This window comes from Narcine bancroftii, chromosome 14, assembly GCF_036971445.1.
Source record: "Narcine bancroftii isolate sNarBan1 chromosome 14, sNarBan1.hap1, whole genome shotgun sequence".
Classification (NCBI taxonomy): domain Eukaryota; kingdom Metazoa; phylum Chordata; class Chondrichthyes; order Torpediniformes; family Narcinidae; genus Narcine; species Narcine bancroftii.
In genome coordinates, this window is record NC_091482.1 from 26,744,565 (window position 1) to 26,757,924 (window position 13,360).

The following is a 13,360-nucleotide window of genomic DNA, read 5'->3' on the forward strand; positions in this document are numbered from 1 at the left end:
ACTCAAATCAGGGTAGAAAAAAACTCTACTATTCTGAATCATTAATGGAGCTTGTCGTTGTCTCGCATTTTGTACTTCTAAACGAAGTATCGTTTTTCTATTCAAATAATTCAAGCATCGAATTATCACGGGTCTCGGTGGCTGACCGGGCAAAGGTCTTCTTCTTAAGGCTCTATGAGCTCTTTCCAATACCAAGCCTCCAGAGAAAAATTCCTGCCCTAATATTTGTGGAATCCATTCGGTAAAAAAACGAAGAGGGTCTTGTTCTTCCATACCTTCTGGCAAATCAATAATCTTCACATTATTTCTTCTACTTTGATTCTCCAAATAGTCTACTTTCCTCTTTAACTCCTTCTCACGTTCTCGCAATTCTTTAACGGATTTTTCCACCTCCAATACTTTTTCTGTATTAGAAGCCACTTGTTGTTGAAATTTCAAAAAAGCAGCCTGAAATTGTTTAAAATCCTCACAAACTTCTTCCAAACATATCTTAACTGTATCCATTCCCAAATTGAGCCTTTGAGTCATTTCATTCAACATAGGCTGAATGATAACCCTTAACTGTTTACATTGTAATTCAGAAAAGCTCAGTCCTGCTTTCTCTAACATAGTGGCAGAACCAGGTAACTGCAGCTCCTGCTGCATCTCAACAACAAGCAGTTTTTCCAGCAATGTTCAACTACGTTGAAGTTGGTAGGCTGTCAGGATCAGGGTCCACATCAGGGGGACATGCATCTTCCTTCTGTGAACGGGTAATTCCACCGATGTCCTCCTCCTGGTGAGTAGTAGTCATTTTATCAGCTCCCACTGGCAATCTCTGTGGTTTAGGCTTGAAAGAAAGCAAACTTGAAACTGGAGCAGACTGCCCAGGCCCTAAATCTTCAACGCTCCGAAAATGTAGTTTCTTCTGCACTTGATGTTTAATCTTTTTACCATTAATAGCCATAACAATTCCTTGATACTTTAAACTAAGTTTTTAAAAAAAAATTAAACCTGAAAACAAAGAGTTAAAAACGGGTTCTTAAAAGTCTGGCCAGAGAGGTCGAGATTACACGTCTAGACAATACGCCATCTTGCCACGCCCCCCCGTCTGCGTGGGTTTTCCATGGGGACTTCAGTTTCCTCGGACGATTTGAAACATACAGGGGATGTCAGTTAATTAGGTATAAATTGGGCAGCATGGACTCATGGACCAAAATGGCCTGTTAAAAATTTTATTAAAAAAACCTCATCAAGTAGAGGAAATTTTTTCCCTAAAGTCCTATGTTCACTGGATGAACTGAAATCCATAATAAAAAAATCTATTGAATAATTCCAATTAAATCTGGTAAATAAAATTGAAGTATTGTACGAATTTAATCTGGACTGCCCTTTTGTTTCTGTTCTTTGATACTACAGGTACACAATCCTTTATCTGGAATCCTTGGGGGACAGTGTGTTCTGAATTTTGGATTTTTCCGGATTTCAGAACAAAAACCATCTGCCCCAGATTTAAGCCCACCCGAACTGTGCTTCCGTATTCACCTCCTTCCAGTCGCGCTGGCGTATCTCTTCCCCTCACTCACCCGAGTCGCACTGCCATCTCTCTCCCCCCTTGCTCACCCGAGTCGCGCTGCCATCTCTCACCCCCCCTTGCCAACCCAAGTCGCGCTGCCATCTCTCTCCCCCCTCGCTAACCCGAGTCACGCTGCTATGTCTCCCCACCCGAGTCGCACTGCCATGTCAGCCCCCGCCCACCCGAGTCACATTGCCATGTCTTCCCACCACCCAACCTAGTCACGCTGCTCTCTCTCTCTCTCTGTCTCTCTGTCTCTCTGTCTCTCTCTCTGTCTCTGTCTCTCTCTCTGTCTCTCTGTCTCTCTCTCTCTCCCTCTCTCTGTCTCTCTCTCTGTCTCTGTCTGTCTCTCTGTCTGTCTCTCTCTCTCTCTGTCTCTCTGTCTCTCTCTCTCCCTCTCTCTGTCTCTCTCTCTCTCTGTCTCTCTCTGTCTGTCTCTCTCTCTCTCTCTCGTTCTCTCTCTCTCTCTCTCTCTTTCTCTCTCTCTCTCTCTCTCTCTCTGTCTGTCTGTCTGTCTCTCTCTCTCTCTCTCTCTCTCACCCACCCCCCCTCCCTCTCCGCTGTACCAGCACCAGGAAAATAAAATGCCGGTTTTTGGAGCTTACCAGATTTTAGATGTCCGGATAAAGGATTGTGTACCTGTATTGCTATTCATTGGTGCTTTTTATGAGAGCTACATAATTTTGGTTGTGTTAACACGGATAGAGCAAATATAGGTTGGTGGCATATTTGCTATGATACTATATGATATTACAATAAGTTTTGGGATCAGGCATATCTAGCATGGATAGATTTCCTAATTAGACAAAAATACACTGGTGAGCTATTTTCTCAAACAACTGCAGTCTTTCTGTTCAAGGTACTTCCCAAGACATAAACGGGAGATAGATTTAAATAAGCAAATGGATGAACATAGATGGATTCAGATATGTCAAGAGTATGAAAAGTACAATAAATGTGAGATATCGGTTAGTTCAATATAATTTTATTCATCAGTTATATTTAACACCACAAGTTAGATAATATAAATTCTATTTATGTTTTAGATGTGGACAAGAAGTTGGTACTTTTTTGCATTTGACTTGGCAGTGTTCCACAATTAAACCTTTTTGGCTTGATTGGGATAATTTATTAGAACGAGTAACTCGAGTAAAATTCCTACAGGATCCAATGTTATTTTTTACTGGTAGATGTTAGAGCAGTGTTCTCAACCTTTTTCTTTCAATTCACATACCACTTTAAGTATTCCTGCCATACCCTTTCCATAGATGCTCTGTGATTAGTAAGGGATTGCTTAAGGTGGTATGTGGGTGGAAAGAAAAAGTTTGAAAACCACTGTTCTACTCATATCTAATTGACTCATTATGGGCACAATTTCACTATTCCAAAGGAAATGGGCAAATGACAATTTTTCTCAAGCAAAGTATTTCAGTAACAATTGGGTCTAGAGCAGTGATTCTCAATCTTCCCTTCCCACACACATCTTTGGCTTGGCTTCGCGGACGAAGATTTATGGAGGGGTAATGTCCACGTCAGCTGCAGGCTCGTCTGTGGCTGACAAGTCCGCTGCGGGACAGGCAGACACGGTTGCAGCGGTTGCAAGGGAAAATTGGTGGGTTGGGGTTGGGTGTTGGGTTTTACCTCCTTTGTTTTTTGTCAGTGAGGTGGGCTCTGCGGTCTTCTTCCAAGGAGGTTACTGCCCGCCGAACTGTGAGGCGCCAAGATGCATGGTTTGAGGCGATATCAGCCCACTGGCGGTGGTCCATGTGGCAGGCACCAAGAGATTTCTTTAGGCAGTCCTTGTACCTCTTCTTTGGTGCACCTCTGTCTCGGTGGCCAGTGGAGAGCTCGCCATATAACATGATCTTAGGAAGGCGATGGTCCTCCATTCTGGAGACGTGACCTACCCAGCGCAGTTGGATCTTCAGCAGCGTGAATTCGATGCTGTCGGCCTCTGCCATCTCGAGTACTTCGATGTTTGTGATGAAGTCGCTCCAATGAATGTTGAGGATGGAGCGGAGACAACGCTGGTGGAAGCGCTCTAGGAGCCGTAGATGATGCCGGTAGAGGACCCATGATTCGGAGCCGAACAGGAGCGTGGGTATGACAGCGGCTCTGTATACGCTAATCTTTGTGAGGTTTTTCAGTTGGTTGTTTTTCCAGACTCTTTTGTGTAGTCTTCCAAATGCGCTATTTGCCTTGGCGAGTCTGTTGTCTTATCTCGTTGTCGATCCTTGCATCCGATGAAATGGTGCAGCCGAGATAGGTAAACTGGTTGACCGTTTTGAGTTTTGTATACCTGATGGAGATGTGGGGAGGCTGGTAGTCATGGTGGGGAGCTGGCTGATGGAGGACCATGTTTTCTTCAGACTGACTTCCAGGCCAAACATTTTGGCAGTTTCCGCAAAACAGGACGTCAAGCGCTGAAGAGTTGGCTCTGAGTGGGAAACTAAAGTGGCATCATCTGCAAAGAGTAGTTCACGGACAAGTTGCTCTTGTGTCTTGGTGTGAGCTTGCAGGCGCCTTAGATTGAAGAGACTGCCATCCGTGCGGTACCGGATGTAAACAGCGTCTTCATTGTTGGGGTCTTTCATGGCTTGGTTCAGCATCATGCTGAAGAAGATTGAAAAGAGGGTTGGTGCGAGAACACAGCCTTGCTTCATGCCATTGTTAATGGAGAAGGGTTCAGAGAGCTCATTGCTGTATCTGACCCGACTTTCTTGGTTTTCGTGCAGTTGGATAACCATGTTGAGGAACTTTGGGGGGCATCCGAGGCGCTCTAGTATTTGCCAAAGTCCTTTCCTACTCACGGTGTCGAAGGCTTTGGTGAGGTCAACAAAGGTGATGTAGAGCCCTTTGTTTTGTTCTCTGCACTTTTCTTGGAGCTGTCTGAGGGCAAAGACCATGTCAGTAGTTCCTCTGTTTGCGCAAAAGCCGCACTGTGATTCTGAGAGAACATTTTCGGCGACACTAGGTATTATTCTATTTAGGAGAATCCTAGCGAAGATTTTGCCTGCAATGGAGAGCAGCGTGATTCCCCTGTAGTTTGAGAACCTCTGTGTTAGAGGAATTGAACCGAAATTAAAACTGAATAGGTATCAAGTAAAATTTGTTCAAATTGCCTTGGCAATAGCTAGAAAATGTATTGCTATAATTTGGAAGTTGGATATTGATTTGGGAATGGATAGATGGCATGCAGAAGTTTGTTGTATTCCATGAGAAAATTAAATAATTTAGGAGATAAATATCATATATTTTGTGAAATATGAAGCCCATATTTACAAATGGTATTAAAATTTAATTGAATCTTGAACATACCCTTTCTCTTATAGGTCTCTAAAATATATTATTGGAAAGTGGGTGTTATTGTATTTAAGTGAGGTTTTCAAAATATGCAAAAAATTATGAAGAGTTTTGACTGAGGGAAGGACAAAGCTAGGGACAGAAAATATTAGTCTCATGAAATCAAAGCGAGAATTGTGAAAATGTGGGACCTGCTGTTAAAAGTAGTAGTTGAGACAAGCAATAAACATCATTTAAAAGAAGAGAACACTGGATAAGAGCATGAAGGAAGAGAATAAGAAAGTTATGTTGATAAAAGGAAGGATGGAAGCAATGGAATACAAACAATGGCAAGTGATTGGCTGGATAGCCCGTTAATGTGCATTGTGTATTTAATATCAGTAGTATAAGCACCTGCTAGAGAAGTTTTATATATTAATGGTTGTGTCTCTCCTCTGCTGACATTCCAGGTGCGGGGCTTGGAGGTGTACCTGGAGGCTATCCATGGGGTGTAATTGGAGGAGTTCCAGGTAACATTTATTTCTTCTTTTGAATGTAATTGTTATTGTCAGTTTTACTATCCATTACATCATTGTGTCAGGTGTTATAACAATAGTCATTCACATTAACTCAATGCCATTAAATAGAGTTAAAGAGCCTGAAGCTTCAGCAATTTACTATGCAAGTCTGTTGTACGGATAAAGGTGATTTTCTCTGGAGATGACTTGATCATCTGCTTGCCTGATTTGGACTGAAATGCTTATATAAATTTGAGCTCAATGTCTAAGCAAGTTCTCACAAGTTTAGAAATTTGCTTACTTTACTCTCATTTTATGCAATTATGGACAGAATGCAGGCTCATTTTCCATTCAGAAGTGCTTTCCCAGTTATTGTGTCAGTGTCAAGGTGAATACTAGAGTTATTTAAAAAGGTCAATAAAGTATTTTCTTAGCTGTCCTCTCTGTCCTGAAAGACCATTCAGCAGTTTGGGAATCCTAGTATAAGATTCAAAAATTACAATTACATGCATTCAAAAACCTGCCTTTAAAAAAATTTACCTGAAAATTGGATCAAGCTGACTTTGGGCATCAAAGCAGTCTAGTATGTTTTAGAGAACCATGGCTGATGTGTTAAAGATTGCAATATACAGACACAGAAATCAGAAGTAAGGAATGTGCTGACCCCTGTAATGCAACCAGCAGGCAGTTTTCAATAGATATAATATTGATTTGATTGGTGCTATTGTTTTGATGTTACATTGTCCAGCCTATCTTCTCTCAAATAAAAATAGAAGATACTGGAAAATACAGATCAGTCGGAATCTATGAAAAGAAAATCAATTAATGTTCCATGATGATGGTTTACAATCTTTTGGACCATCTGGTGTTCCCATAGTGCTCCTTGTGGATCTAAGGGAGAGATCAAGATAAGTTATAGGTGTTTTCTACATACTGTAATATTATTTTGTTCATAATGGATTCAGGATTTTCCAAGCAACTTACTTTGGACCAACCAGTCACAATTTTCTGTTTTCTCCATCTCTCCATTCTTCAAGAGTTGAAGTATAGTTCTTTGGCTTGGCTTCGCGGACGAAGATTTATGGAGGGGTAATGTCCACGTCAGCTGCAGGCTCGTTTGCGGCTGACAAGTCCGATGCAGGACAGGCAGACATGGTTGCAGCGGTTGCAAGGGAAAATTGGTTGCTTGGGGTTGGGTGTTGGGTTTTTCCTCCTTTGTCTTTTGTCAGTGAGGTGGGCTCTGCAGTCTTCTTCCAAGGAGGTTGCTGCCTGCCGAACTGTGAGGCGCCAAGATGCACGGTTTGAGGCGATATCAGCCCACTGGCGGTGGTCAATGTGGCAAGCACCAAGAGATTTCTTTAGGCAGTCCTTGTACCTCTTATTTGGTGCACCTCTGACACGGTGGCCACGATCTTGGGAAGGCGATGGTCCTCCATTCTGGAGACATGAGTAGTTAATGCTCGCTGTACTGCCATACCCTTTCCAGTATCTCATCGAGAACTTCGGAAATTGATTATTAATGTATCCATCAGCTCTGCATTCACTTTCTATTTTAACCTGAGGCTGAAGAATATTAGGGCTGGAAATTTAATGGCTTTTGTAGCCCTCAATTTGTTGTGCACGTTTTAATCCTGTGATAATGATTGTGTCTGTATCTAAATTTCTGCAATGCTTTTAGAGGTGATGTTTCTAAAGGCAAAAACAATAGTTTTGTTTAATATCTCTCCACTCTTTTCCCTTATTCTATCTGTCAGTGGTCTCTTTATGGAATAAGATTTATTGAACAAATAGTCTTTTCTTATTCCGTTTGCATCATCGAAGATTAATGCATTGTTCAGTTGAATGTGAACATATATTTTCCAAATTTGTCCTTTTCTGAAATGAGAAAATGCCATTAATCTCATATTATTATTTATTTATATTCTATTCTGTATGAAGCTACCCCTGCTCTGACATAATTTGTGAATCCTCTGTCCTTGTAGGTGGATATGCGGCAGCTAAAGCTGCAAAATATGGAGGTAACTTTTTCTCAATTCATAGTGTGACAGAATATGTTGTTTTATATTGTATATAGATGTGATTTTGGGAGATAAAGTGTGGCAGGTTTTTGTTAGTGTAGGTCACATACAAACATTTTAAAACAGATTACATTTATGTATTATGTATAAATTTGTTTGTTTAGTTTGGATGATTACAATAATGATTATAAATGTCCTGTCCTGGCATTCCAGGGAGAGTACCAGGAGGCATTCTTGGAGCTTTAACTAGAGACTTACCAGGAGGTGTACCTGGAGGTGTTTCAGGGGGCCTTGCAGGTAATTTGATCACAAATAATATATTAGAATTATTTCAGTGAACTAAAGTTTGATTTTTGTTTATTCTATAATTCAGTTTTTTGTGTTAGTATTGCACTTTGCATCTGTGTTACAGTTGTATTGTAAACACAGTCTGTATTCTTTGAAGTTTAGAATATTTGCAGGTATTCTTAATAAAATCTATAGAGATCCAGGGTAAAAATTGAATAATTTCCACCTCTGAGAGGATCTTAATTGAAGGACATGGTTGCAAATCAACAGGAGGTTATTTTAAACTCAGGTTCCAAAGAAATTCTTCTTGCAGAGGGTGGTGAATCTTTGGCTAGATCATTGGAAGTAAAGAGGAGACACATAAATATTTGAAGACTGCGGAAATGAAGATGATGAGGAACTGGATCAGAAAATACAAGGAGGCATTGAATAGATGTATGTAATGGTTTGTGGGGTGCAGCAGAAAGCAAGCTCCAAGACTCGAATCACAATCACCAATGATCTTTATTTGATAACCAGTTGAACAATAAAATAATGCAATGGCTCTCCCGTTCACACACACACTCACACACACATTTGCGCTGACATTTACCCAACTGTGGGACTCATTGGGGAAGGAAGGGGCTCAGTGCAGTGGGAGGCAAGAGGGGAGGATTACTTGAGTTTTAGACCCCGAGGGAAAATGTGACCTTGTCTCAGGGCTACCCACGGGAATTTCATAGCCTCCCACCCCAGGGGATATGGAGGATTGTGGTTCTGCTCCAGTATCTCCATGCACCAAGATGCCCTGGCCAGCCTTAGGGAGCCCTGTTATCTGTGGTCCTCACAGATGGCATCCACCGTAGTGACCAGGATCTGGGCAGGGAGCAGGAGCATCAACACATGGAGGAAAAAGAGAGAGAAAAAGTGCCCGCTCAGACTCAATATGTCCTCCTCTGCTGAGCAGGGACCAATGAGAGTGCTTGAATTTCCCTCTCTGCAGAATAGGGGCCAATTAGCGGGGCCAGCTAATGACAGTATGTGCTCAGGGTTATGGGTAGGCATGCACCTGATTGGCTGGTTGCTGGGCAATGCGATGTGGCTTTTGATAACAGGAGATCGCTGGTTGGCCAGTAGTACAATAGATCAGCCAGTGGCCTACTCTTAAATTCTTGAGTTCTTGTCTTCTTTAGCTCCTGTCTTCTTAAGCTATGATTATGGCTTGACACAAAAACAAGGTAAAACAAATGTTCTTAGGAGAAATTTTCAACCTTTGAACTGTCCATTTTGGAACTAAGAGACTCCAATTCTAGGAGTTCTAGACTCCATTGTTCAGTAGTTGAAACTTTTGCTTGCTTCTGGCTTATTATCTGAACATTTGGCAGCTCGCCATGCCAACAAATGGAAAACAACTGGAAGTGCATTGTTTGTTGTTATGATTGGGTATGTCACCTTCAGATTTTAAACAATTCTAGTCCAGTGGCTCAAAGGAATATAAATTGGCCTGATTGTACAATTTGAAGAGGAAAGGATTGTTAGGCAACATGATCATACAAGCAATTTAAGTGTGAGAATAAACGTCTGCTTTGTACTACATTAAGCATTAATCACTTCATGATTAATTTGTACACTTGACTTGAAATGTAAAGTCTGCATCTTATTCCACAGCCTTTGTCTGACCTACTGAGTGTTATCAACCTTTTCTGCATTTATGTTTAATTGGTTCTGATAAGTTTTGGGTCACCTGGAAAATCTGACAAGTACATATCATCTCACATGGGTGTCCTAACAGACCAAAAGCTTAGTCTTTTTATGGATTGCCTCATGAAATTGAGGGAAAAAAAAAACATGGCTATAGAAACACTTCATCTTTAAAGGTCTGATTGTTCTTGAGCATTCTGTGACATGAATGATTACTCAATGGACACCACACTTGTAAAGCTAAGCCTTCCTAATATATTAATCAACTTTTCTGCAAATAAAATTTGTTTTCAATTGATACATATCTACACTTCCCTTGGAAGACAGTTTAAACATCTTAAAACTGGAATAGGAACAACAAAATTAATTTCTAGAAACACAACATCAGAAAAGAATATAAGAAATAAGTAAGCCATCTGGCCTGTCAAGCCTGCTCCACCATTCAATAAGATCATGGCTGATCTGGTTGTGAATTTGACTCCAATTACCTGCCTTTTCCTCATCAATATGTGAGGAGCTGCCTCAGGAATTTCACAGAGGACCCCTCAAACACTGGCCACGACCTCTTACTGCCACCTTCAGACAGTGGGTACAGAAGTCTGAAGGACAGCACCTCTAGGTTCAAAAACATTTTCTTTCCCATGGCTATCTTTCCTCCCCGTTACACCACTGTACTCTGCAATCACAAACAATGCTGTCTGCATGAAAGCAATGGAAATTTTTTCTTGCACTGCAATAACTGAATATTTATTATCTATCTTTTGTAATTATAATCTCTTCAATTTAATGTATGCTTCTATAGTTGTTTTTTTATGAAGTACCTGTCAGTAAGAATTTCCTTGGTATGGGCATTGTACAATATGTACAACAATTAACTCATTATCATTTTCCCTATAACCCTTAATTCCCCTAAATCGATCTAACTGTCTTAAATATGTTTAATGAATATATTTAATGAAGCAGGCCTTGACTGCTTCCTTAAGGAGAGAATTCCACAGATCCATTACTCTGGGAAAAGCAATTCATCCTTATCTCTTTCCTAAATCTACTCCCCCAAATCTCAAGTTCTAATCTTACCTACCAGTGGAAATAACTTTACTACTTTATCTTGTTTATTCCTTTCATAATTTTAAATGTTTCTGTTAGATCCCCTCTCACTCTTCTGAATTCACTTGACTTTCTCCTCATAGGCTAACATCCTGATCTCCAGAATCAATTTGATGAATTTCCTCTGCACATCCTCCAAAGCCAGTATATCCTTTCTCAAGTAAGGTGACCAGAACTGAACATAATTATCCAGGGGCAGCCTCACCAGTACCCTGTACAGTATCAGCAGAACCCCCTTATTCCTAAATTCAATCCCTCTAGCAATGAAGGCCAACATTCCATTTGTCTTCTTGATTGTCTCTTGCACTTACAAACCATGCAATTTTGCAGTTTATGTCCAAGCACTCCCGAGTTCCTCTGCACTAGACCATGCTGTAATCTTTCACCATTTAAACAATAATCTGAGCCTCAATTTTTCTTTCCTGCATGAATTTAGGGATGGGATTACAGTTGCCAGAGCCCGGGTTCAAATCCAGCAGTGTCTGTAAGGAGTTTGTATGTTCTCCCCATGACTTTGTGGGCTTCCTCTGGGTGCTCTTCAAAACATCCAGGGGGGTTGTAGGTAAATTTGGGTATTTGGACGGCACAGGCTTATGGGCTCGAAGGATCTCCAAATTTTAAAAAAATAAAATTTCAAATGTCTGATGAATTATGGAACTTCACACACAATGACTCTAGTCCATATGCAAATTCTTAGATTCTGAGTAAGTTCACATTTCTTGGGAAATAATTCCTGGGGCATCAATGAGCTGGAGATTTAATAGTAGTCAAATGGTTTCTCACAAAACCTTTGCTTTGCCAAGTTTTCTCTAAATTAATCATGAGATAACCAAAGAATGGTACAATTTTCCTGATCATCCATGGTATTAATTCACACCTTTTAGATGGGAATTACAGATGAATGTGCTTTATATGAAAAGAGAAAATACTGGAAATAACCATATAACCATATAACAATTACAGCACGGAAATAAGCCAATTTGGCCCTTCTAGTCCACACTGATCCAAGTACCCTCCTCTAATCCCACTTACCAGCACTCTGCCCATATCCCTCCATCCTCCTCCCATCCATATACTTATCCAACTCTTTCTTAAATGACAAAATTGACCCTGCCTCCACCACCTTTCCCGGAAGCCCATTCCACACAGTAACCACTCTCTGAGTAAAGAAGTTCCCCCTCATGTTACTCCTAAAACTTTACCTGTCAACTCTCAATCCATTACCTCTTGTATCCATCTCTTCTACTCTCAATGGGAAAAGCCTTTCCACATCAACTCTATCTATCCCTCTCATTATCTTAAACACCTCTATCAAATCCCCTCTCAGCCTTCTACGTTCCAAGAAATAAAGACCTAATTTGTTCAATCTTTCCTTGTATTCCAGATGCTGAAACCCAGGCAACATTTTTGTAAATCTTCTCTGCACTCTCTCTATCTTATTAATATCCTTCCTAGAAATCGGTGACCAGAACTGCACACAGTACTCTAAATTTGGCCTCACCAATGCCTTGTCCAGTTTCATCATTACTTCCCAACTCCTATATTCTATGCACTGATTTATATAGGCAAGCATACTAAAGGCCTTCTTCACCACCCTATCCACAAGCACTCCTACCCTCATCAAACAATGCACCGTTATTCCTAGATCTTTCTGCTCCACCGCATTCTTCAATGCCCTCCCATTTACCACATATGTCTTGCTTTGATTATTCTTTCCAAAATGAAGCACCTCACACTTATCAGCATTAAACTCCATCTGACATCATTCTGCCCCCTCCTCTAAGCAGTTTAAATCCCTCTGCAATCTTTGAAAATCCTCTTCATCATCCACAATTCCCCCTACTTTACTATCATCTGCATATTTACTTATCCAATTTACCACACCATATTAATATATATCATTAATCCCGATCATTAATATATATGACAAACAGCAACGGTCCCAATACCAAACCCTGAGGTACACCACTTATCACTGGCCTCCATCCTGACAAACGTTTATCTACTACTACTCTCTGGCACTTTCCTTCCAGCCACTGTTGAATCCATTTGACTATCTCCAAATTAATACCCAGGGACTTAGTCTTCCAAACTAACCTCCCATGTGGAACCTTATCGAAAGCCTTATTGAAGTCCATATAGACAACATCCACTGCTCTACCCTCATCAACATTCCTAGTCACCTCTTCAAAAATTTCAACAAGATTGGTCAAACACAACCTTCCATGCACAAATCCGTGTTGAGTGTCCCTGATCAGACCCTGTCCCTCTATATACTTATATATACTATCTCTAAGAACACTTTCCATCAATTTACCTACCACAGACTTACAGGCTGATAATTGCTACGCTTGCTCCACAAACCCTTTTTAAACAAAGGAACCTTTTGAATTTATATTCACCCTGCTTGCTATAGCCTCCTCATACCTTCTTTTAGCTTTTCTAATTTCTTTCTTAAGATTCCTTTTACATTCAATATAGTACCCAAATATCTTGTTTTCCCTGTTTCTTATATTTATTGTAGTACTCCCTCTTTTTTTGAACCGTTTCCAATATCCCTTGAGAACCACGGCTCTTTCAAACTTTTGACCTTCCCTTTCAACCTAACAGTTTTATAAAGATTTTGTACTCTTAAAACCTCTCCTTTAAAAGACCCTTCATTTCTCTATTACATCCTTCCCAGAAAACAAATTGTCCCAAACCACCCCTTGTAAACCCTTTCACATCTCCTCAAACCTAGCTTTTCCCCACTCAAAAACCTCAACTCTGGGCCCAGACCTATCCTTTTCCATAATTACCTTGAAGCTAATGGCATTATGATCACTGGACCCAAAGATCTCCCCAACACATACCTCTGTCACCTGACCCATCTCGTTCCCCAACAGTAAATCCAACACAGCTCCCTCTCTAGT

General features: G+C 40.7%; 1 protein-coding gene across 11 annotated transcripts in view; it reads left to right on the top strand.

Moving 5' to 3' along the window:
- The window catches only part of LOC138749782 (elastin-like), a 270,705-nt gene that overhangs the window by 190,128 nt on the left and 67,217 nt on the right, over positions 1–13,360 (top strand). For all 11 annotated transcript variants that reach the window (XM_069911641.1, XM_069911643.1, XM_069911638.1 and 8 more), the window contains 3 exons: positions 5,308–5,367; positions 7,338–7,373; positions 7,587–7,670. In XM_069911641.1, the coding sequence (XP_069767742.1) occupies positions 5,308–5,367; positions 7,338–7,373; positions 7,587–7,670 (180 nt within the window). The remainder of the gene's footprint in view (positions 1–5,307; positions 5,368–7,337; positions 7,374–7,586; positions 7,671–13,360) is intronic.